Genomic DNA, 26036 nt, shown 5'->3' with positions numbered 1-26036 from the left:
TCAAAATAAAGCGAGTGGGGATCATTTTGCTGGTGGCGGGTCTCAAGTTTATAAAACACACAACACCCGTGAAGCACAATTGACTGACGCACAATAAACTGAGGTATGTCTGTATTATCATTCAAATATCCACCCTGGCCGGTTGGCTCAGTGGTAGAGCGTCGGCCTGGCGTGCAGAAGTCCCGGGTTCGATTCCCAGCCAAGGCACACAGGAGAAGCGCCCATCTGCTTCTCCACCTCTCCCCCTCTCCTTCTTCTCTGTCTCTCTCTTCCCCTCCCGCAGCAAGGCTCCATTGGAGCAAAGATGGCCCAGGCTCTGGGGATGGCTCCTTGGCCTCTGACCCAGGCGCTAGAGTGGCTCTGGTCTCGACAGAGCAACGCCCCGGAGGGGCAGAGCATCGCCCCCTGGTGGGCGTGCCGGGTGGACCCCGGTTGGGCGGATCCCGGTCGGGCGCATTCGGGAGTCTGTCTGACTGTCTCTCCCTGTTTCCAGCTTCAGAAAAATACAAAAAAAAAAAATTATTTTCCAAAGAATGCTGAGTGTCTATATTAACTTCAAAGTATATTTCAGAACAAGGACTATTGTCATGGGGAAAGAGGAGTATTTATGACAATAAAAAAAAAGCAATTCATCAAGAACACAACATTCTTAAATGTGTAGAAACCCTGAAAGAAAGCTATAATACACAGGAAGGAAAAATTAACAGACCTGAAAGTAGAGACAAATTCAAAATTATGGTTAGAGTTTTTTGTGAGTTGTTTCAACCTTCTTTTTTTTAGAGCAAGAAACATCTATTTGTTGTTTCACTTATTTATGTATTCACTGGTTGCCTCTAGTGTGTGCCCCGACCAGGAATCAAACCTGCAACCTTGACTCATTGGAACAACGCTGCAACCAACAGAGCAACTGGCCAGAGCCTGGTTAAAGATTTCTATACACTCTTTCAGCAACTGAAAGAATAATTAGACAGAGAATCATTAAGAATAGAGAAAATTTGAACAACACTATTAACCAATATGGCTTAATTTATAGAACACTCCATTTGACGATAGCACAATATATTCTTTTCAAGTGTAAATGGTATATTTCCAGAATAGACTATATGCTGCTCGTTAAATTAAATGGCATTCAATTCAGTTTCCTCAAAAAATAAAAAATGGAACTGCCTTATGACCAAGCAGTTCTACTTTGGGGAATTGCAAAGAAATCCCAAACACTGATTCAAAAGAATATACGCACCCCTATGTTCACTGCAGCGTCATTTACAGCAGCCAAACTTCGGAAGCAGACCAAGTACCCAGGGATAAAAAAGCTGTGGTATATTTGCACAATGAATACTACTCAGCAGTAAAAAGGAAGGAAATCTTACCTTTTGCGACAGCGTGGGTGGACCTGGAGGACATTATGCTACATAAAATAGGCCGTCAGAAAAAGACAAGTACCTTATGATTTCACTTATACTTGAAATCTAATGAACAAAATAAACTAACAAAAAAATTAAAACAGACTCCTATATACAGAAAACAGTCTGACAGCTGTTAGAGGGGTGGGGGTACTAAGGGGCTGGGTAAAATATTTGAAAGGTTAAGCAAAAAAACAAACAAACCCAAAACTCATAGACAAAGACAACAGTATGTGATTACCAGAGGAGAAGGGGGTGGGAGGAGGTAAACTAGGGTAAATGAAGAATAAACTGTGATGGATGGAGACTTGACTTTGGGTGGTGACGGGACACACACCACAATGTATAGATGATGTATTACAGAACTGTACACCTGAAACCTATATAATATTATTAACCAATATCACTCCAATTAATTCAATAAAAACTTAAAAAGGAATTGATAGAGTTTGTGTTCTGACAAAAAATTAAATTAGAAAATAACAAGAAAAAATCTAAAAAATAACTAAATGTGTAGAAATTAAATTATAGTTTAAAATAACGTATCTGTCAAAAAAGGAATCAGGCCCTGGCCAGTTGGCTTAGCGGCAGAGCGTTGGCCCAGCATGTGGAAGTCCCAGGTTCTATTCCCGGTCAGGGCACACAGGAGAAACACCCATCTGCTTCTCCACCCCTCCTCCCCCTTCTCTCTCTCTCTCTTTCCCTTCCTCAGCATTGGCTCAATTGGTTCAAGCACATAGGCCCAGGCACTGAGGATGACTCCACTGAGCCTCCGCCTCAGGCACTAAAAACAGCTCAGTCGAGAGCATGGACCCAGAGGGGCAGAGCATCAGCCCAAGACAGGGTTTCAGGTGGATCCCGGTGAGGGCCCATGCGGGAGTCTGTCTCTCTATCTCCCTTCCTCTCACTTGGAAAAGAAGAAGAAGAAAAAAAAAAAAAAAAAAAATATATATGTATATATATATATATGCCATAGTCATAAAAAAGAATATGCCATACTCAGGAATGTAAAGACTAAATGTTTTTTAAATGTCAGTTTCTCCCAAAATAGCCAATAGATTCATTACAACCCCAACCAAAATTCCAGTAGGATTTTTATAGAAATTGACAAGTTATTTAAAAATTTTAATAGAAATATAAAGGAATTAAAATACCCAAAATGACTTTGAACAGTTGGAAGACTCATACTACTTGATTTCAAGTCTCCCACTAAAGTTAAAGTAATAAAGGTGGTATGAAATTGGCATAAAAATAAGCATATGTATCAATGGAACAAAAGCTTACTGTATATTTAGAACCAATTATTTTTTGACAAAAGTGAGTGAGTAGGGGACAATTTGACTTTGGGTGATGGGTATACAACATAATCAAATGTCAAAATGATCTGGAGATGTTTTCTCTGAATCTATGTACTCTAGTTGATCAATATCACCCTGTTAAAATTAAATGTTGAAATAAAATTTTTTTAAAAAGCGAGTGAATGGGGGAAATAACAGTTTTCAACAGTGTTTTGTAGCCTTGGTGAGGAATACCTCACTCACACTTTACACAAAACTTAACTCGAAATTGGTCACTGGAAATATAGAGGGAAATCTATGTCAAGTACATGATTGTTTAACCACTATGCTGTAGACCTGAAAGTAACCCAAAATATTATTGTATGCAAACTGAAACTGAAAAACAAATTTAAAAAATAATGTAATCACAGGCCTGCCTGAACATAAAAGCTAAAAGTATAAATACTTCTAGACCTATGTTGTCCAGTATAGTCACTATTAAACACGTACAGATATTTAAATTTATTCAAATTAAACTTAAATTTTAGTTCCTCAGCTGCACTAGGCACATTTTAAATGCTAGGTAGCCCTGTGCAGGTAATGGCTACTGTGCAGATATAGAAGCTTTCCATCTGCAGAAGTTTTTATCAGATAGTGTTATGCTAGCAGGAAGCAAAGGAAACTCTTCATGATCTCAGGATAAAGATTTCTTAGATGAAATACACAATATACAAACTATAAAAAAAATAGATAAAATTGTACTTCATAAAAATTTTAAACATCTTTAAAGAACTATAAAAAATATATAAATGTAAGCCACAGCCTTGAATATTTTCAAATATATCAAAAGGCTTGTATCCAGAAAAAGCTGTTTTTTAAAAAGAATACACTTACAGTACGGTCCAGTGACTCTAGTCCTAATACCCAAGAGAGATGAAAACCTATCTGTAAATGAGTGCTCATAGAATAGTTATTCAGAATAAACCCACATGGGAAACAACTCAACTCTCCACAAACAGGTAAATGCATAATCAAGTTGAATTATAATCATATAAAGGTATATTATTCAGCAACAAAAAAAGTAATAAATCATTGGTAAACACAGTATCATAGATGAATCTCAAAAACATTATTCTGAATGAAAGAAGCCAGAAACAAAAGAGTACATAATGTATGATCCCATTTATATGGCACCCTGGAGAAGAAAATTCTAATCTATAGCGACAGGAGGCAGGTCAGGGGTAACCTTGTTCTGGATGCAGGATAAATTACCTGATGAAAGCACAAGAAAGCTTTGAGGCGGGGGTGGTGGGGTGTCATGAAAATAGTCTAAATCTTATTTTGGTGGTTGTTTTATAAGCTCATACATTAGTCAAAACCCACCAAAATATACACTTAAAAATAAATGCATTTTACTGTATGTAAATTATGCTTCAACAAAGTTGTTAATTTTCAAGGTAGCAAGTGATACTTATTAAATATACATAATAAACAAAATCAAGCTTTATTTTATATTTTGGGCTTTATATAAGCAAAAAAAAAAGGATAAGAGAAAGGCAGGAGATAGAAAATAATAACAACACAGACCAATATCAGGCTACTTTGATACTGTGGAATCAGAGAGGGGATATAGTTATTTCTTTAGATATGTTTAACATTTTCATTTGAGTTATCTTTTGCTTAATCAGATGTACAAAACCATCGCAATCATTTTTGCCCACAGGAGTTTCTTTCCCCTGAGTAACATTATGCACAAATCTCATTTCACAAGCATTTAGACAGATTTTCATGTAAATACGTATTTGGGAAAGAACATTTCTTGCCAATTTCCAATGCTGAAATTACATAATACTAGGCATAAAAAGTTATGTGGTTGAATACTTTAATTTTCATGCCAAAAGATTAGAATCTCTAATATTCAACAAGCTCTTCTAATTTCATCAACAGTTAGTCTTGTGGAATTCAGAATTTGGCACCAGAAAATCATATTATACCACTGACAACTAGATCATGTGGTCATGTCTTTAGAAAGCACCCATATTAAAGTAGTAGAATATCTGAAAAAATAAAATTGTGAATTATGATTTTCCACAGAAACATACGTATTTTTTCTATAAGTCAGTGGTCCCCAACCTTTTTTGGGCCATGGACCGGTTTAATGTCAGAAAATATTTTCATGGACCGGCCTTTAGGGTAGGACGGATAAATGTATCACATGACTGAGACAAGCGTCAAGAGTGAGTCTTAGACGAATGCAACAGAGGGAATTTGGTAATTTTTTAAAAATAAAACATCATTCAGACTTAAATATAAATAAAACAGAAATAATATAAATTATATATTCTTTCTCTGCGGACCAGTTCCAAATGGCCCACGGACTGGTACTGGTCCATGGCCCGGGGGTTGGGATCCACGGCTATAAGCGGCTCCCCCAATTTCCCCCAAACTGACTAATATTAGTCTATCTAGTGTTCATTTTCAAGGCATTAAATTAGCTTGAATGCTTAAAAGTCTTCAAAGCTTTATTTTCCTATTTACTCTAAAAATAATGTTATTTGGGGATGTTAACAATGACACCACAGTGCGTTTTGTTTTCCACAAATTTTAAAATGGAAAAAAAAAATGTTTGGATATATCATTTGTTATCCAGGTATGGTAAGTTTCATTTAAATAATAGAAATCAGCTTTACAAAAATCACAGAATAAAATACTTTCACTTACCTCCAAGGAGTTAATAAATATACCCTCAAAATGTTAAATATTTACAATTTGTTTCAATTCTCAGCAACAATGAGGCTTGATTCCACAGTCTTAGTAACTGCAAAAAAGTCCAATTGATGAATTCACATATCACAGTCTGAGGAAGCAGAGGGAATGTGCAGCACTCCCTATCAGCACAGTTAATCCCAACCACTTGAAGCCACAATCCAGACTGCCGGCAGCCTGTTCAGTTTGTGTAAAAAGAGAATAGCTTCCTGGCTGATCTGGAGTAACAGTGATGCTACTAATGGTGATGAAAGGAATTCAAGTAGCAAGGGTATCTACCAAATTCTGCTTTATACATCCAGTTAAGTGATAGTAGGATGTTCCGATGAAAGGGCTTCTATATGGCAGATAAGAGACAGAGTCAGGATCAAAATCAGAGATGAAATCAGACCTCTGTCTGTTATAGGTCAGACTTTAGCAATTAACCACAAGGTGCTGGCAGCGTGAAGACCTCCAGCTCCACCAATCAAAACAGTCCCATTCTACTGGGTGTCTACTAGGTGATGTGCACTTTTCTGTATTATAAAATTATCACATTTAAAAATAATCCTCTGAGGTATTATTGCTATTCTTTTTTCACAGATGAAAATACTGATGCTTATCATGACTTAGTTCAAGGCCACACAGGTTGGAAGTGTTGGCAGTTCTGTCCAAATCTTGTGCTGCTAAAAACCACCCTTGTTCCCTGTGTTTTTCTTCTCATCATTGGTGAAGTGTAAAAGAAAATCCAGCAATCAGAGAGTTGTGAAATGATAGCTAATAGTCATTGAATACCAGCTATGTCCCAGGTACTCTGCTAAGATTTTTACTCGACTTGCAACATACTAGCCTTACAAGCACCACCATTATTCCCCTTCCAACAATCATTATACTAATAAATACGATTCAAAAAGAATTTCAAATCAAGGCTTGGCAAGTGTTATACTTGAAAACGTATTTTCAAACACTGAACAAGCCCTTAACAAACTCACAGACTAATAAGGGAGAGTGACAAAAAAAAAAAATGAAAAAACAGGGTTGAAAACAAAAATGCCATCATGGGTAAATGCAAAGAATATAGTGGAATATTTCACAGAGGTTCCGAGATTGACCGGGGATATTCACTCTAAATGAAACCTGCAAATGCCATTCCAAAGGACAGAAAAAAAAACATAGTGCAACATCTTCCTACTGAACTAGATTAATTGCAAGGCAGTGAAAAACTCTAATGAACACAGGTGCATAAATATTAGTTGGCATCCAGTGGCCAATTAAACATTCATTGTATTGTAACATGGATGATAGAGAACACATTTTAGTGATCTTAAGACCGAAAACATGAGTTTGGAGCTTGGCAGATCTGGGTTTCAATCTTGGATTCATTACTGTCTAGACATATGAAGCTCAGTGTTCTCATTTATAAAATAAAAATAATATTGCCTAGTCCTAAGCAAGCTGTGAATATTAAAGGAGGGATATTTTCAAAGTCACTGATCAATAGTCGCCGCTATTAATGTCTCTTTTCAGTCTCCTAAATGTAAACTGCCTCCTGGACAGAACTCAAGAACTTACCAGGTCCCTGTTACTTCTCATTTCGGCTCCAAAAACTCTAAAAACTGCCTGGGGCCATTCACATTTTATGTCGACAGACAACAACATTCATCTTTTATTCTCCGATTGTTACTGTAAACAGTAATAATTTTTATGTGAGCTAATGCCTCTAAAATTTTAACTAGCTTGCCTTGAAATGAACAATGAAATCATGGTATGATGTGCCACGAAATTTGTCAGAGGCAACTTTTTGTTTTCCCCCTTTTCCTACCTGAGAGCCACTTGCTCCTAAGAAGCCTTTAAAAGGTCTTTCCCACTTCTGATTTCTTGACAAGGTGTAAAGAAGTGTGTACTAGTTAAAGCCAAATAGCTTCTGGCACTTAAATATAAAGAAGTTAATAAAAAAATGTAAGTTTTCTTAAGTGAAGTTAAATATGTTATTATCAAAGGGGCCCTTGGCAAGGTACATTATAAAGAAAGAATCTCAGATGTTTCTGAAATTTTAACAGGAAATGTCTACATGGTTCTTAGCATTCTTTTTTATCCTCAATGAATAGCATCTTTCAGCACAGATGTTTTTTCTTCTGCATTACTCTTTTGCATAAACAAAATGCTAATCAGCATTAATATTCTGTATTTGCAAAGTGTAAGTGAACTCCCAAGATCTGTTCTGAAAGTAATTCTCTAACATTACACTGTTGCTTATCCTTCTCTATTACCCAGTTTTTTGAAAACTAGATCTTTTGTTTCTCTAGACTCAAAATTATAGAAGCAAAACACAGGGGGATATTAACTACATTTTGATTTTTTCATTTACATGGACATAAGGAGATTCATCCTTTAGATACATGAGTCTATTCCTATGATAAAAATATATTCTCCATGGCAAAGCCACCCAAGGCCCAATCACCACCATCCTATATGCTCTCTCACTGGCTTCTTTCTGATGTTTGAAGATTATTTCCTGACTGCAGTTAAGCCTCGCCCTAGATATCCTTGAGAATGTGTTCTTTCTACAGTCACGTCCTACCGAGCAAGCTTCCCCTTTCCCTTTCGACCCTCAGTTGTGAAGGACCAAACTCTTTCCCAAAAAAAGTATTGAGCAATTCTCCAAGACTCAGTTTGTCTAGTGAATTCTTTCTAAAACAAAAGTTTAATGAGCCTTAAGAAAAAGAAATACATTTCTGATAGCATTTTTGAAATTACCTGGATACTTTGGACTTGCTTAGTTTCTATCACTTCTTCACTTGTCATTTAGAACTAGTTATTAAATACATCTCTTAATCTCTGAATCTGGAAATGTGTTTATTATAGTACCAGAGAAGGAAATTTCACTAGGAGCCTTGTGGGGCAGCCAATGTTAAATTAATTAAACAAGGAGTTCTAGGAGACTGAGGTGGCTTCATGGGTTACACAGTAAACCAAAACCTAAGACTGAAGCACCACGAGATTAAGAAATAAAAACCTAAGGACAACCATCACAAATAACCAACCACGGTTCCCAAATAAGGCAACCCCGTAAGCTACAGGCAATCCAATACCGTATTATTTGCTCCATAAGACGCACCTGACCGTAAGACGCACCTAGGGTTTTAAGGAGGAAATAAGAAAAAAAATACTCTGAATCAAATGGTGTGTGAAAATATTTAATAAAATATACCACAATAATATTTCAACAATGTAAACTCAAAAGCAGTATTAACAATCATTAGCACTGTTATTAACAAATGAGACGAGACTTTAATGTTCAAATACTCTTCTAGTTGTACGAGAACCTGCAGCAGCTAAAAAAATAAACATTCGTTCCATAAGATGCATAGGCATTTTCCCCTCCACTTTTTTTGGGTGGGGGGTGTGTCTTATGGAGCAAAAACTATGGTAATGTCCTTGCTTGTTTCCACCTCTTCTCTCTAACAGTCTTCCCTCGGCTCCTATTGGTGGAGTGTTCCTAACTCTTCATCAAACAGTGTTAGCACTGCCACATTAACATCAATTCTTGCTCAGTTAAATTCTAGTTATACTGCTCACAAACATTAGGATCCCCTAAAACTTTATCGAAGCAATAAAATGTCTCCTAATTTTTGTGAGCAGTATATTTCAAGCGCATCCTGTGTGTAACAACCAGGTACAAATTTTGGATCATCTCACACTATCACAGTAAGCCTCCCTTCCAGGAGTCACTCAGGATACTGGGGGAAATTCTGGAAATTATCCATGGTTTTAGTAGAACTAATACAATCATGGTCTTTGTTGTCCTATTTCTTCTGTGATTTTATTCTCTCTTTTTTTTTTTTTTTTTTTGTATTTTTCTGAAGTTGGAAACGGGCAGGCAGTCAGACAGACTCCCGCATGCAACCGACCAGGATCCACCCGGCATGCCCACCAGGGGGCGATGCTCCACCTATCTGAGGCGTTGCTCTGTTGCAACCAGAGCCATTCTAGCACCTGAGGCAGAGGCCATAGAGCCATCCTCAGCGCTCGGGCCAACTTTGCTCCAATGGAGCCTTGGCTGCGGGAAGGGAAGAGAGAGACAGAGAGGAAGGAGAGGGGGAGGGGCGGAGAAGCAGATGGGCGCTTCTTCTGTGTGCTCTGGCCGGGAATCAAGCCCAGGACTCCTGCACACCAGGCCGACACTCTACCACTGAGCCAACCGGCCAGGGCCAATTTTATCCTCTTTTATCTTCACCTTCATCCTCAGAGTTACTGCAACGGCATTTAATTAGCTTCTCTACTTCCAATTGTCATCCTAATGTCCAAACCTGTAGAAAATTTGTATTAGAGTTTATTTGAGCCAAACTAACAACATGCCAGGGAGCAACATCTCAAATACTCTGGAGGATGACAATTTTATAGTTTCTTTTAGGCATTTGGAATTTATAGGGAATGTAAGAAAAATTATACGAAGGTGGGAGAAAGCAAGATGGGGAAATCTCTTATTAGCATTAACGAGATTCTGTGCTCCTTTGAGGGTGATTATGCCTCTGGGGGTCTGGACACTGGGATTTCAAAAGTGTGTTAGCCTAACAGGGGTCCCCAAACTTTTTACACAGGGGACCAGTTCACTGTCCCTCAGACCGTTGGAGGGCCGCCACATACAGTGCTCCTCTTACTGACCACCAATGAAAGAGGTGTCCCTTCAGGAAGTGCTGCGGGGCCAGATAAATGGCCTCAGGGGTTCGCATGCGGTACACGGGCCATAGTTTGGGGATGCCTGGTAGTATAACAAAGGACAGGGCTTGCTTAAGGCAAGATAAACCTTTTATAGTCCTGGGGCATGACCACCATGACCCCCTCAGTTAGGAATTTATGATCAGCTCACCCTGTGAGGTTACTTCTGGTCACTGAGCTTGTCAGATTTATTAGATCCCCCCTTTTCACCCAGTACAATCATGACTGGGTCCATCTGTTTTATTCTCAGTGGGAGAGATCATTCAGGAATGCGTACCTCTTCGTGCTACTTCCTCCTTAAAAATCCGACAGGATTCTTTGATATCTCTTTTCCTCTCCATCCCTTTTTCCCTTCACAATATCTTTATCCTATCAGCCACCCTCTAAAGTCAGCTTTCTATAAATAGGTAAAGGATTGCTAAAACTTAAAAAAATAAGTATAGAATTACTTTGACTTCCTTTGAGCTTTTTTTCTTTTTCTTTTTGAGAGAAGCATCAACTCATTTGTTCCACTTAGTTATGCCACTGATTGCTTCCCATATGTGCCCAGACCAGGGCTCAAACCAGTGACCTTGCAGTTCAAATTGCTGACACTAGGCTCACACTCTGCCCACTGTGCCAGTGACCATGGCCGTAATGTGTTCTCTTGCTCAAAGTCTTTGTGCAGGTATTTCCTCTGAGAGCAAACCAATCAGTCAGAATCTCTGGTGAATCCCAAGAAAGGACAAACTTTTAAAGCTCCTTAGGTGATTCTAATGTACAGCCAGAGTTGAAAAACACAGTGATTTATTATTTATTTATTTTGACTAAGAGACAGGAAGGGAGAGAGATGAGAAGCATCAACTCATAGTATGGCACCATAGTTGTTCATTGATTGCTTTCTCATATGTGCCTTGACTGGGAGGCTCCAGCTGAGCCAGTGACCCTTTGTTTAAGCTAGTGACCTTGAACTCAAGTCAGTGACCTTTGAGCTCAAGCTAGTGACCCTGTTGTGGTCATGTCTATGCTATGATCCCACTCTCAAGCCAGTGACCTCAAGGTTTCGAACCTGGGTCTTCAGCATCCCAGGTCACAGCTCTATCCACTGCACAACCTCCTGGTCAGGCAAAACCTTTTGCTTTAGAGATATTAAAAAAATAAATACATTCAGAAAAATTATCTGATTCATCCAAGGTCACACATGTCACAAACCTCTCTTTACCTTTGTTTTAATCAAAATTATTGATTTCAAAAGTTCACTTTAAATTTTGCTCTGTAAGAGCTATAGACACTTGTCAAATGGTATCTGAACTGGGACCACAATGGAGCAGCACATCGCTGTTTCTGTGTTCTCCGTTAATTCAGAATAATACTCCAGTCACTTACTTCAAATGTCATTTTCTTCTAAGACAGCTCTATGGGAATTTTGAAACCTATCTACTCAAAAGTCTTCTGTGAAAACCTACTTTGGGGAAAGTAGACCCAGAAATAATCTAATGAGCAAAAACAGAAATGTTCTTTATTTCAGATATGTTATTTGGGACAAAATAAAATTTCCTGTGTAACTTTTAAGATCAAGTTGTGTTAAAACATCCCAGAGAAACCTCTTCAGCTCGATTTAACTAAGGTATGGGTTTATTTCTGGTCTTTTCCCTTCAAACCACAGACAGCCTCTTACTTTTGGGTTTCCCTCTGAGCTCCCCATTATTCCCCACAGCTCTCAAAGTTTAGGCCCTCTTCCCCTGGCCAGACAGCTCAGCTGGTTAGAGTGCCATTCTGAAGCACAGAAGTTGCCTGTTCGATCCCCGGTCAGGGTACATACAAGAACAGATCAATGTTCCTCTATCTTTCTTTCCCTTCCTCTCTCTCAAAAACCAATAAAATAAACTTTTAAAAAAAGTTACAGCCCTGGCTGGTTGGCTCAGTGGTAGAGCGTCAGCCTGGCGTGCGGAAGTCCCAGGTTCGATTCCCGGCCAGAGCACACAGAAGAAGCGCCCATCTGCTTCTCCACCCCTCTCCCTCTCCTTCCTCTCTGTCTCTCTCTTCCCCTCCCGCAGCAAGGCTCCATTGGAGCAAAGATGGCCCGGGTGCTGGGGATGGCTCCTTGGCCTCTGCCCCAGGCACTGGAGTGGCTCTGGTTGCAACAGAGGGACACCTCGGAGGGGCAGAGCATCGCCCCCTGGTGGGCAGAGCGTCGCGCCCTGGTGGGCGTGCCGGGTGGATCCCGGTCGGGCACATGCGGGAGTCTGGAGTCTGTCTGAATGTCTCTCCCCATTTCCAGCTTCGGAAAAATACAAAAAAAAAAAAAAGCAACCCAAAAAAACAAAAACGATTAGGCTCTCAATGCTTTAGCCACAGAACTGCCAACTTTTGTGTTGACATTTTATACATGTACCAAGATTATAGGATATGTGGTTGACTATTCATTGCAATCTCCGGGTAATGATAAGAACACTGTTCTGCCTCCCCCAAGCACAACACAGCTAAAATACCAGCCAATGGAGCAGACCTGTAACTGAGGAATGCCAGCAGTGAGCCTCAAACCGCTGCTTTGACCACAAGGCTATTAATCCAAAGAATTAATCAAAGCTCCTAGCCAGAGCACTTTAATTAGATAAACTGCACCATATAAAGTTAAAGCAGAAAGCCAAAACATGGAATATAAATGGCCTCATTAACTGTGGCTTCGACTTATGATAAAGGTATTTATTTTCTTCTTCAGAATAATTGAATTTTAAAAATATAAATCTAACCATACTTAGAAAACTGGGGGAAATAATGTTCAGGCTAAATATATAAAGAAATAGTTTCTATGATAAGTATAATATATATCTATATCTATATATATATATTGCTGCCATCTACTGGGGAATCAAAGAATGATTTCCAACTCCATCTCAAGCTCTGCCTTAAAGATTCACACGGCCTGCTCTGTGTGCAGTCATGTTTGCAGTGTACGTGTACGGCCTGCTCTGTGTGCAGTCATGTTTGCAGAGTACGTGTACGGCCTGCTATGTGTGCAGTCATGTTTGCAGTGTACGTGTGCGGCCTGCTCTGTGTGCAGTCATGTTTGCAGTGTACGTGTACGGCCTGCTATGTGTGCAGTCATGTTTGCAGAGTACATGTGCGGCCTGCTATGTGTGCAGTCATGTTTGCAGTGTACGTGTGCGTGTGCATGCGCGTGCACGCCCATGGAGAGAGAAAAGAGACAAAGAGAATCTCTCTTTTAAATTCACCAATTCTATCAGATTAGAACCCTCCTTTTATTGTCTCATTTAACTTTAATTACCTCCTAAAAGTCCTATTTCCAAATATGGTCCACGAAGGTTATGGATTCAACATCTGAATTTGTGAAGGCACAAGTCAGTTCATAGCATCATCCAATACATTTCTAGAGCACCTCCTCCTTTCTCAGAATGAGTGCATAGGAATCACTTGTTTACTTACCTGTGCCTCATTAGACCAGTGCCCTCAGGCCAGACTCTGTACAATATTGATATTACATCCCTACCACAGTAACTGGCACTGAATGGCCCTGTGGCCAATGCTCACTGAATGAATTAAGAAATGATAGCAACTACTTATTCTGTTCTTTTACCAGGTCTTAATATTGAATGTCATTATTAGCAGGTGTAGTAACATTTTTTGGCCTAAACAGATATGTGGGGCTTCTTGGAGACAGAACATGGAAGTGAGCCTTATGCTAATTCAGCTACTAAATGTCATGGCCTTAATTGTTCTCCAAACTCCTCATCAAAGTTGTAGAAAGCCGTGTCGATAAAGCTAGACACTCAACACAGCCGTTTCTGTGCCAGGGAGCAAGTGCTACCTATTGAGGCAAGTAGCACACCAACTACACTTCTAAGTTATTTCAGATGAACCAGTTATTTAAGAATAGGGTACATAATTTCACAAAATTTACCCACTGAATAAATAACTATGTAATATGAATAATATACTCAATAACCAGTTAAACTTATCTATAAAAAAAGACACAGCAATCAGGCCTGTAAAAACTTTATTGTACTTTGAATAACAAGCATGTAACAAAATTTAGAGCATAATAAGGATTAAATACCACAAATTATATTCCTTACAAAAGCATTAAGTACAGTACCCAAAGGCTACTCAGAATATTTTAAAATCTACTAAAAACATCAAGACATACCAGGAACTGGAGTTTTCTTTCAACTACAGCATTTATCCCCATTAGCTTGCTACAATGAAAGTTAACATATATGAACATGAACATACATATAATAAGTGAAATGGAAAATGAAGGCATGCCACAAACATTCCAATTACTCAGCAAGTTTGAAGAAGAAAGTCTTTTTACTATTCCCGAACTTCTGTTTGTTTTGAATATACTGACCGGGTACAATGGCACTTTTTCTTTTTTTATGTTTTTTAATGTTACATAATTTTGACCATTCCCTGTGTAATTGATACTTTCTTGGCTTAGTCATTAATCAAATTTGATCATTTTCAAGTGAAATAAGAAACACATCAATCTTATTCACATATAATATTCAAGACATTGAACAGCCAGCAGGTCCACTGCCTCATCCAATAAGCACAGACACTGAAGTAAATGACTGGAAAGGCAATGAGGTCTGTCCCAGCTGAATATCAGCCCTGATCTTATTTCCAATGACCAGAAACATGTTTTGTCTGATGAAGAAGCATGAGTTATGAGATATGAAGCATAAAATTCACACAGACATGAAACTGAACTCAAATACTCTGCTGCGTAGAGGCTGCATGTGAAATCTTTCACAGTGACTAAAATGGATTAACAGGCAACGGTGGGTTTTTTTATTCAACTTCGATTAAGACAAATGGACTTACAAGAAACCCTTGAGATTTACTTAATGCTACCAATCTAAAGGCTCCACATTACTGAAGATCCTTTAAGATCAGTATATGTAACCTTTTTTTATATTTTTCCTTAAGGAAAAAGAACATCATAAAAACATCGAGGTACTTGAGTTTCTTTTCAAGGGATTACCGTTGGTTATCTTCCTGAGATGCAAAAGACCACAAAACAAAAGCACCATGCCTAGCTTGCGGAATGAGGCATTAGACACTAATAGTTTGGTCCTTTTCTAAATGGATCTCTCCCGACAATGACACTAAAACATAGTGATGGATCGCAGATGCCAGGGGGCCCTGGCGGCCCTTGGATGCCAGGTTTTCCATGATCCCCATCTTTGCCAGGGAGACCTGGGTCTCCTGGAGGACCTTCTTTGCTTATTCCAGGAGGGCCCTCTGGACCTAAGATGGGACATTAGCAGCATATGAACAGAGGAATTTGGGTTTTGAAGGTGATATGGCTGATTCTGTAAGATAATTAAACTGAAAAATATTTTCTTGAAAATTGTACATTCTTGCACTAATGTAAAAGGAGAAGGTATTCTTTTGCTAACTGTATATACCTTCCACTTTGAAAAAGACCATACAAAAGACATCAGTAATTTTTGTAAAACTAAACTAAGCTACATTAATATAGCAATTATTCTACTAATCGAGACATTGAGCTAACATTCTAATATTTCAATTTTTGGGTTGTCCAAATTTATTTCTTCCTTTCAGCATATTTTCTGCCAATATTATTATAAACTAGCAGGTGATATATAGATATATATGATATATCATATACCTGCTAATATATAGATATATATGATATATTATATATGCTAATATAGATCATATCATATATATGATATGATATATCACATATATGCTAATATATAGATATATGTGATATATCATATATATGCTAATATATAGATCATATATATGCTAATATCCATATATGATATATATAATGCTAAAACTCGAATGAAGTTATATTTGTGCCATATTTAAAATACAAATGACTATTTCCAATATAGATATTCTTTTAGTTTACACACCTGAATACATTGTCATTATCATACCCAGTATAATAGTGATCATAAGTGTTATAGTACTAATTTTTAAACCATAGTCTCCTTAGTTCAATTAGCATACTCAAAGAAAAGGAGACTTAATTTAGGATACTGGCCTTTTAAAGTTGATGCCTCAAAATATTCAGGTTTGGGGATGGAGCAGTGTGGTTTTGAGGCACTTCTTACCACTACTTCCTGCTACTAGTATTACTAATAAACACTGCTTAGCATGTAATCACAGTTGTAGATATTGTGGTAAATGTTTTACATAAACAGTATTAAATTATTTGATAGTCGTGATACTCAAAGCCTCATAAGGTAAAAACATTATCTAAAATAACTGCACACATTAATTGAAGGCATAAGTATATACAATTGTCATGTACTGTTCTGCAAGTACTAGAAGCTCATACTCAATCTTCCAGTAGTGCCATGGTGCCAATGACACACCACCACCATTTTACAAATAAGGAAACTGAGGCCTAGCTATGTTAAATTAACACAGCTAGCAAAAGGTGACTTTAGATTCTTAGTTTCAAATGATTTGACATAGATTTATGATGACTTTCTTAGAGTAAAATAAGCAGAAACACTTATGAACATATACCAGTTCTTACCTGGCGGACCGGGGGGACCTTGCTCTCCAGGGTAGCCAACCCCTTGACTCCCCTTTGCCCCATTTCTTCCTGGTAGACCTGCAGTGTCAAAGACAGGGGGAAGCTCATTTTTCCTATAAAATTGTTGCCTCTTACACTGTTTCTTTCAAAGCTGTCAATATACACTTTGAAAGAAAAATGTATCTTTTTAAAATAGTTTGTCACCTATGTATTATTACTACTGGGAAACAAAATTTTTGAAGCAAAATTTCTCAAATTTTCAATGGTCCAGAATTATTTAATAGGGTTTAAATATTAAAAGGGAAAATGTTTTGGGATTATTAGCACTTTCTGTGAATCATACTTATTCTTTTTATTACTTTAAGAAGACATTTATATTGTTTATATAATATTAAACTAAAAGGGATGAATTAGCAACCAACATTTTATATAACCATTCAAAGGCAAAGAGAAGTAAGTTTTAGATTATTAGGAAGTTTGGTTGCAAAACAATTTTTTCTATAATAGAAAAATAAATTGAATCATTTTTTATCACAGAAATGATCAAAGTCATAATAAAAGAAATGCCATCTCTGATTTTCTATTTAAGAACTTTATTAGACTCAAGTAAAATGTCTAAATGCGTTGTCAACATTTTCTAATTTGTAACTTTCCATGCTTCATAACTGACCTATCTCTCTCTTCTCAAAAATGTTCCTTCAAGACAATAGAATAAGTGTTCTTTAACTTAGTTGACAAATTACTTAAAGACTAAGGGATTTAGAAATATACATGTCATCATAAAAACAAAGGTAAATTTGTTCCTATTAAATGAATTTAGGGTGTGGATACAAAAAAAAATCCCTTTCTTGTTTATTTGCTTAATGTCAACTTCTAATGTACCTTTTAATCCTCTGGCACCTGGGCGTCCAGGAACACCCATCAGTCCAGGGACACCATCTCTTCCCGGCAAGCCAGGAAACCCTCGGGGACCTTCGGGGCCGACAGGACCAGGTGGCCCAGGAATACCAGGGGAACCGTGTTGGGACTGACAACGATCACAATTTTGAATTCTTCCACTCTGAAGTAAGACTGGTAGCTGGGCTTAAAAACAAAGAACCACCCCATTATGTTAAAATATTAACAATATTTCTAATAATTTTAAAAAATGTTACAGATGCGGCCCTGGCCGGTTGGCTCAATGGTAGAGCATCGGCCTGGTGTGCAGGAGTCCCGGGTTCGATTCCCAGCCAGGGCACACAGGAGAAGTGCCCATCTGCTTCTCCACCCCTCCCCTTCTCCTTCCTCTCTGTCTCTCTCTTCCCCTCCTGCAGCCGAGGCTCCATTGGAGCAAAGTTGGCCCGAGTGCTGAGGATGGCTCCATGGCCTCTGCCTCAGGTGCTAAAGTGGTTCTGGTCGCAACAGAGCAATGCCCCAGATAGGCAGAACATCGCCCCCTGGTGGGCGAGCCGGGTGGATCCCGGTAGGGCTCATGCGGGAGTCTGTCTGACTGCCTCCCCGGTTCCAACTTCAGAAAAATACAAAGAAAAACAGAAAAAAATATTACAGATGCATATCTCTTAGCCAACACTTTCATTTCTAGGAATTTAACTATTTAAATATCCATTCTCTGTGCAAGATTATTGTATTATTTGCTTAAAATTGGGGATAAAAATGAAAGTGCCCTGAAGACATCCATTTTTTTAATTAAATTATCATAAACATGTCAGAAAATGTGTTAATGTTGAATTACTGATAAACTGCTTTATTTAAAATATCAAAAAGGACATATCATATTCCATCTTTATTATAAAAATATTCATTTAGGAGAAAACTGACAAGTGTTTATAAATGTTTCTTATTTTCTTACGTATCTTTTATTATTTCTACTTAAACGTTGGTTTTACTTTTCTAATTGAAAAAAGTCATTAAAAACTCTGAGACTCACCTCTTAATACATCAGTGCAAACTTGTCGAATAAACTGTTCTGAAAATTCTCTCCCCTGCATGAAATTATTAGGGGTTATAACATGTATGCGCCAAGGAAAAAGCAATGAAAACTATGAAAGAAAGTAGAATACATACAGGCTTCCCATCTAATCCTGGAGGTCCCTGAGGACCTGTTTCCCCAGGTGGCCCCTGGGGTCCCTTAGGCCCCATGAGGCCATCCATTCCAGAGTCTCCTTTTGGTCCAGTGGCACCTCTAACACCGGGTTCTCCCTTTTCACCTTTCTAAAAGCAAAAGAAATCCTTGAGAATTCTATTTAAATATTTCAGGAGTATACCTGAAATTGCATTTAAAAATCCTCAGGCATATGGATATAAATATACAAGGTATCTATGTTACACAGAAAACAGCTGGAAAATATTCTTATTGGTCATAAGGAAAATTTTATATCATGTTAAACTGTTATTTCTCTATCCATCCACCTATCCATCAAACCCTACAAAACCCACTATTTCTTCAGTATACTATGTAGGCAGTAGGTATAGTGCCAGAGATACAACAATCAAGTGACATTGTCCTGTTCTCAAGGAGTTTAAATTCTAGTGAGACAAACAAGGAAACACAATATTGTTCATTGAAAAATGTGCAGAAAAAAAAATGTAGCTCCTAAGGTAGAAAAAGAACCAATAGAATTGGCAAGTATAGAACATTTCATACCTAATTGAATAAATATACATATTCTGAAAGTCACTGGTTAGGAACTACTAAAGAACATAAAAGACATTTTATGTATTCTATATCAAATACTATATTTATATAGTAGTAAAAATCCAAGCAATAAGAACTAAAAAGAAGACACATACCTCTCCTCTTGCACCATGATGACCTTGAACTCCCTTTAAAAATTAATAGGAAAAAGACTGTAATAATTCTGCAAGCTACAGTACTAGTAATGTGGCATGCACCATTTACCACACAGTTAAACTTTAGTTTGGAAAATATTGATCTAATTAGTGACAGAATTGCACATATAAGAGTTTTTTTATGCCTTTTTAAAGGAGACTAATGCCTAGGCAATATGTTAACTGGATAGATAAAAATGTTAATTTATATAACTTTTGTTTTTAGATATGAATATTTTTATATGCTGCAGGCCAAATATGTAGGCTAGAATGAAATTCTATCTGAAGTCTATTTAAGTTTTAAAATATATATAGTTTATGCTGACCTTAAAATATATTACTATATTAATAAAAATTAAAATTCAGGGTAAGGTAGGACATGATATATTCTTTTATTCTGTGATTAAGAGCAGTATTGTATTTTCACATTTATGCATACCACTGATTAAAATATGAGTTAAAGCAAATATAGCACTAAAAGTGATTAACAGAGAAGAAAATGCCTATTTGTCCTCTACCTAAACCACCCATGCTGGTAAATTTAGAAATTAGAGAAGAAGTATGATGTACAATATGGTATTTTCTCCCTAGTGGTACTAACAATGAGAAGTCCATACATGAGACTCACTCATTAGAATCTCTGGATATGGATACATGTGAATTCTATATTAAATCATTTCCCGCTCACTTTCCCACATATTCATTCTAATGATATAATATACATAATAAGAGCTTTTGGGAAAGGCATTAAAAATTTCCATTTCATCATACACTCAAGCTCTAAAATCTCCCAATATCAGTTCATAAAAAGGTTATGATTTTCATGGACACGGGTAGGATCTCATTACTCAACTTTAAAAAATTGATGTTCTTCAATTCAATATATAATATAGTATATAACATTCCATACAATGAATTTTGAGTTTGAGGCTTTATTTTGATTTCTCAGTTCCTTGAACATGGATACTCAAATGAGACAAAAGGAAAGAAAAATTAAAATCACTGTAAGGCACAGAGAATGGTAGATTCTCAAATTAAAGTGTGAGTATAAAAACTAAATTAGTTTCCATATAAAAATTTTAGTGAATAAAACTCTCTAAGGCCATTCTTTTAATATTGAGGATTCTGAAGAAATGCAGTGACATTCCCTACCAGACATAATCCTACAACTGGAGACTTGTAAAGGAAAGACAAAATAGTAAATTCTCAGGACGAGAACTGAATTACAGCTGACACTGAAAACAGCTGTCACTGAGAACCCACTAAGATGATTTCATGAGAGAAACATTCACTTGAACTCCATTCACAACAGGAAGGCCAAAAAATTACAAAGCACGCAGCACTTAGTAGGATGACAGGTCACTGAGACTTTGCTTCAAGAGCTTGGAGAGATTACCCAGCTGCTGAAAAGCAACTACTATTCTGTTCCCAGGGTCCTCCTTATCAGCTTAGTTCCTGATGGTGGGAAATGCAGCTTTCAATACTAGGGAAGATGCTTTTTAGGAAATTCAAACTCTACCCCAAGGGGCAGAGTTTCTATTTGCCTTGAAAAGTGAAAAAAATAAAAACAAGTTAAGGGAACCTTGGAGATGGTATCATCTGTAAGGCAGTGAGCTAGCTAAGTGTGAGCTCAGTTCCAAAGGAAATAGCCTTCTTTTTAGAGAGTTGTAACAATTTCTGTTGGGAGGTAGACTGGATGAAGAGATGAAGGTCCCGCTCTGGTAAGAGATGTTTACAGATATTGTCTAACTTAGGGAAACTTACGGGTCCAGTCTGTGTTGAATTCTATAGTAAATCATTTTTAATATGGACAGAGTTGGTAGTATTGTCAGGTGGATTTGAGTCAAGTGAAGAAACACTAAAATCAAGAGACATTTTTCATTGAACCTAATGGTATGCAGAGAAACTCAGTATATTTCTCCTTTCAGATGGCTTGGTGCTTATTGTTAGCTTCCAAATTCTCAACTTTTCTCAATATCTTGCACTCACCTTTCATCATATTACAGACAACCTTGTGGCCATATGCTTTTAAACCTCTCCCCCACTGACTTTCATATTTCTCCAAGTGAAGAATACAGAGACATCATTATGCAGTTTTACCTATGTGTCACCAGAACTGGTGTAATTATTGAAGCTTTCCCCTACCCATATGCCAGAAGCCCACCCCGTGGGAGGATTCATATATACCATGTGCCCTTTAAATGCAGACCATATTGAAACTGGGCTTAATCATATGCAGTGCAGCAGAAAACACGCTATATAAGTATTAATCACTTTAAGCTCTTTTTTGGTCCAATTTGGCTCCAACTGAACTTATGTGCCAGATAGAAATCTCACTGAAACACTACTTAACGAGGAGAGTTTAGTCAGGAAAGAAGCAAAAACAATCATACTATGTATCTGTTTCATAACACAGTCCCTCAAGAGAGGATTTTAATAAGTCTCTGGTGTAGTAATTTATATCTCTGAACAAACTAAAGGAAAACAAGTACATTCCTCCACAACCTATAGTCTCACCTGTTCACACTGCAAGAAGAAAATCAAGACTAAATAGTAGGTATGGAGATGCTGTCATTGTATAGCTGCCTTTGGCCAATAAATACTCCTAAAATAAGAGGGACTGTCTACCTTCAGTCATTTATTTGGCCAGAAACAAACATTGAAAGGCAAGTTTTACCACCACCAATAGAAATGAAATAAAAAACTAAACATAAAATAAACAATTAATGCAAACCATTGTACCACCACTACTGCCTAGCATTTTCACCCTTGTGTGATTAGAAAGCATGGTATATCAACCCTTCTCCCCTCCTCAGCATTGTCCAGTTAAATTATTCCTTATTTCATTTTCCATCAAAAAAAAAAAAAATACCTGTTGCCCTGGAATCCCTGGTCTTCCATTTTCTCCCTTTTGACCCTTTAAAATTTAACAAATGTTATTAATGAGTTTTCACACATATGATGCAATCACAGATACACACAAACCATTTATTATCCTATAATCTAGAAGAAAAGTCACAAAAGCAGTAATGCAGATATGTAAAATGATGTTAGATATGGGTAGTCTCCCAAAGAAAAAAAAAATGAGAGGAAAATTAACCTAATCATATATCAGTAGTTAAAATGGATAGAGATAAGGAATGAACTTTGGAAGAACATGTAAATAATTTTAGATAGTTGAGAATATTCTGCTCAGTTCACATGAACAGCATCAAAGTAACTTAAAAATCCAATAGTTGTAGACATTTTATCACTTTCAATGACATACTTATGTTCAGTGTTGATTATATACATTTGAGGACAAGACGATCACTATAGAGGAATTTTTAAAAATTAATAATATACTGCAAAAATATCTTGAGTGAAGATATTTAAATCATAAAAAAACAAGAAGAAAGGAAAATTAATAAACACATTTGTCCACCTGATAAATATTTTTGGATATCCAATATATATAAGACATTGTACTAGATCCTAAAGTACTACTTCATTCCTATGTTGAAAAAGATAAGCAGCAGTTTCTAGGAACACATATGCCTTGATAATATAAAGAGCTAGTGACTTAAATTTGAAAACCCTCTTGCATAGTGATTTTTTTTTTCATTTTCTTACATAGGTGAATTACCAATATTCATCGAGAAGCACCTATTTGCTGGACCTTAGGCACTAAAACAAAGATATGACTGTTGCCTTCAAATTGCTTACTGAGTGGTGGGAAAGATAAACAATTAAATCAAGGATGAAAAAAATTTTAAAATAATGAAAATACTGTCTGATAAGTGCCCAAGATATAACTAAACATCTGGACTGGATACCATTGAAACACAGGAAGGTCCATCTGACAGAGAGGGTAGGGAAAATGACTCAACGTTGAGGGCAGCCTTTAGGGATTAATAAGAGGGAGTCAAGAGGAGAAAAGATAGGAGGATGTTCCAAACACAGGACAAAGGAAAGTAACTCTGTTAGGCTAAAGCAGTGGGGCAAGAAGGGATAATAATGGGCAGAGTGGCAAGAGAGCACGAGATAAGACTGATGAAGAAGTCTTATCTGATGGGACCAGCTTATATTGAATTGAGGGCAATCCCACCCCTGTGGGATTACTAGGCAGATAGATAACTTAGTTATTGCATGTTGGTAAAAATGTGTGGTGGGGGGGTAGACTGGACTCAGCCCAGATAGGAAAATATTATAGTAACCAGGACCACTGATATTAAATGATTAGGACAGTGAAGATGGAAAAGAGAACAGCCAAGTCCAAGAGACATTTAGATGTAAAACTGAACGTAAAGAAACTGGAAGAGATTAAGTTTTAAGATGACTTCTAAGACTTTTTATTTTTGAGTGACTGTGTGGTGGTACCAATTACTGTGACAAAGAATTCATGGGTAGGAGATGGTTTATGGGGAGAGATGACAAGTTCTGATTTGAAAATGTTGAGGTGCATACAAGACATCCAAACACAATGTGGTACAGGATGTGTTGTAGAACTGGGCACCTGGAACCTGTGTAATTATGTGAACCAGTGTCACCCCAATAAAGTCAATTTAGAAAAAGCAATAGCAAGAAGAAAACTGGAATATATGGGTCTAGAGCTCACAGACATTTAGTTAAAATTTACCTCACTTTAAATTTCAAAATTAATTTATAGGAATCATAATAATACTTGAATATCTTCAGTAAACAAACAAGTTTTTCTGAAAAACAAGGGTTAGACTGTTACCTTAGCAGATTTTGACTCTATTATTACATCAATTTGAAATTTCCTTTTATGCCTCGAAAAGTTCTAGAGCTCTCAAAACTCTATCTGTGAAATTTTGCAAAGTGTTTTTCTTTTTACATTAAACTCATTCTACATAAAATTCAGCCACGATAACTAAGTCTTTAATCTTAAAAACATCATAAAAGTATCATCTGAATACTAGATTTGTAATTCATAGTTGGAAAAGCCTTCCATTTCTAAAACTTAACAGATTGGAAGATCAACAGATATCATTTATTCCAGATAAGTAGGTATATCACTGGTTCTGCTGGCAGCATTCTATTCATGGCTCAGTGTTCAATTAGTGAAGAACACCCATTCAGCAGCCACTGAGGTGAAATTGTCCTTGTCCTCCATAGTAGCACATTTCTCCTCGGTGCCTCTGCTGCTAAGACACCCAGAATGAAATGTCTTTCTAAACCACCCTAGATTTATTTTTCCTGATACAATTTTCCATTTAATTCTTCTATTTATTAGTTTAAATATGTTTTATATTAGATGTTAATGATTTCTTATCAAATTTATTCATGGCATAAGCCATTTCAAATCATTTTAAAACATGTTCACTATAAATATAATATATAAATAAACATGTATTAGAAGTACATAATAAAATCTGCATCTTTATTATGTTGGTTTCCAAGTTTCCTACAACAGTGAAGTGGTAAAGAACCTAAAAATTAGATTTCATATGATCTGTAAAGTTCAGTGGCAGAAGAGAAAGCTGAGATTTAACTGCTAGATATTGATGGTAAAAGATGAAAGAACTAGAAAAAGAAATTTAAGAATTAAAAAGAACAAAGCACCAATTTTATAGCCAAGCAGAAAAAAAAAAAAAAAGCCAACAATATACCTGAATGCCTTTTTCACCTTGATTTCCTTTGTCTCCCTGCAAAAAGGCAATTTTATAAGTATCATAATCTGGTATATTCTGTATCCTTTCAAATAAACATGTTTTTCTTCAGCAAAAACAAAAAACAAAAAAAAAACCGTGATCTCATGCATAACTTCACAAATGCCTTATATATAGAAGCTGACTCCAATACAATACTTGGGAAGAGAATACAACTATGTTCTGTCAAAATGATGTTCTAAATGAACATTTTCTTGTGCTTTTACATTCCAAAGGAAATTTACTACTATTTCTATTTTCCCAAAGAAATAAAACTTTTCTATGTTAATCATAATCTGAAGTTAAACAAACAAGGAAGAGAGGACTTATTTTGACAAAATGTTGTTTTAAGAAATCAAACTGAAATTTTTCCATTAAGTTCATAGTAGCCACAAATTTATAGGAAACAATGAAATAAAACATAACTTTGGAATGATATTTTAGAAAACCCATGCTTAGAAATGAAGTTTTAGGGGAAAATTATGTTCCGTAATAATAAGCTCCCTAGAATCTTTCAGTTGGAAGAGACATTGGAGACCAACTAGTGCCACGTCTTTGTTCATACAGATACTGAACCACACGCAGGTCAGGAAAGGTAAGTGCTTGTCCAAAGTTGAACTGTTTCCTAATATCCTTTTTTATCCCACCACATTATCTAAACCCAGAAAGCAGAGTTTGTGTTTATATCAAACAAAACAGATTTTCTTTTATAAGGCAAATAGCTGAACAAGGAAATCCTCTAAATCTAAATAGGTATGCACTGTAGATTTACTTAGTATTCACTTAGGTTCTAACAATGGCTGCTATGAAGATCACTCCTATGTCAGCAAGTGCTGTGTACTGTTAAGCAGAACAAAGGGGTGAAGGATAATTAATACTGGGCATA

At 36.8% G+C, this 26036-nt stretch overlaps 1 protein-coding gene across 1 annotated transcript in view; it reads right to left on the bottom strand.

Moving 5' to 3' along the window:
- Positions 1–14133: 14133 nt before the first annotated feature.
- Positions 14134–26036, bottom strand: part of COL21A1 (collagen type XXI alpha 1 chain) — a 208719-nt gene continuing 196816 nt past the window's right edge. The window contains exons 23-30 of the mRNA XM_066359179.1: positions 25112–25147; positions 22372–22416; positions 19461–19493; positions 18735–18881; positions 18598–18652; positions 17553–17753; positions 16671–16748; positions 14134–15397 (exon numbers count right to left, since the gene is read on the bottom strand). Coding sequence (XP_066215276.1) covers positions 15210–15397; positions 16671–16748; positions 17553–17753; positions 18598–18652; positions 18735–18881; positions 19461–19493; positions 22372–22416; positions 25112–25147 — 783 coding nt within the window. The 3' untranslated portion in view covers positions 14134–15209. The remainder of the gene's footprint in view (positions 15398–16670; positions 16749–17552; positions 17754–18597; positions 18653–18734; positions 18882–19460; positions 19494–22371; positions 22417–25111; positions 25148–26036) is intronic.

The sequence above is a fragment of the Saccopteryx leptura genome, chromosome 1 (assembly GCF_036850995.1).
Source record: "Saccopteryx leptura isolate mSacLep1 chromosome 1, mSacLep1_pri_phased_curated, whole genome shotgun sequence".
NCBI classification, from domain to species: Eukaryota; Metazoa; Chordata; class Mammalia; order Chiroptera; family Emballonuridae; genus Saccopteryx; species Saccopteryx leptura.
The sequence above is the reverse complement of the archived record's forward strand: the minus strand, read 5'-3'. Positions and strand labels throughout refer to the sequence as shown.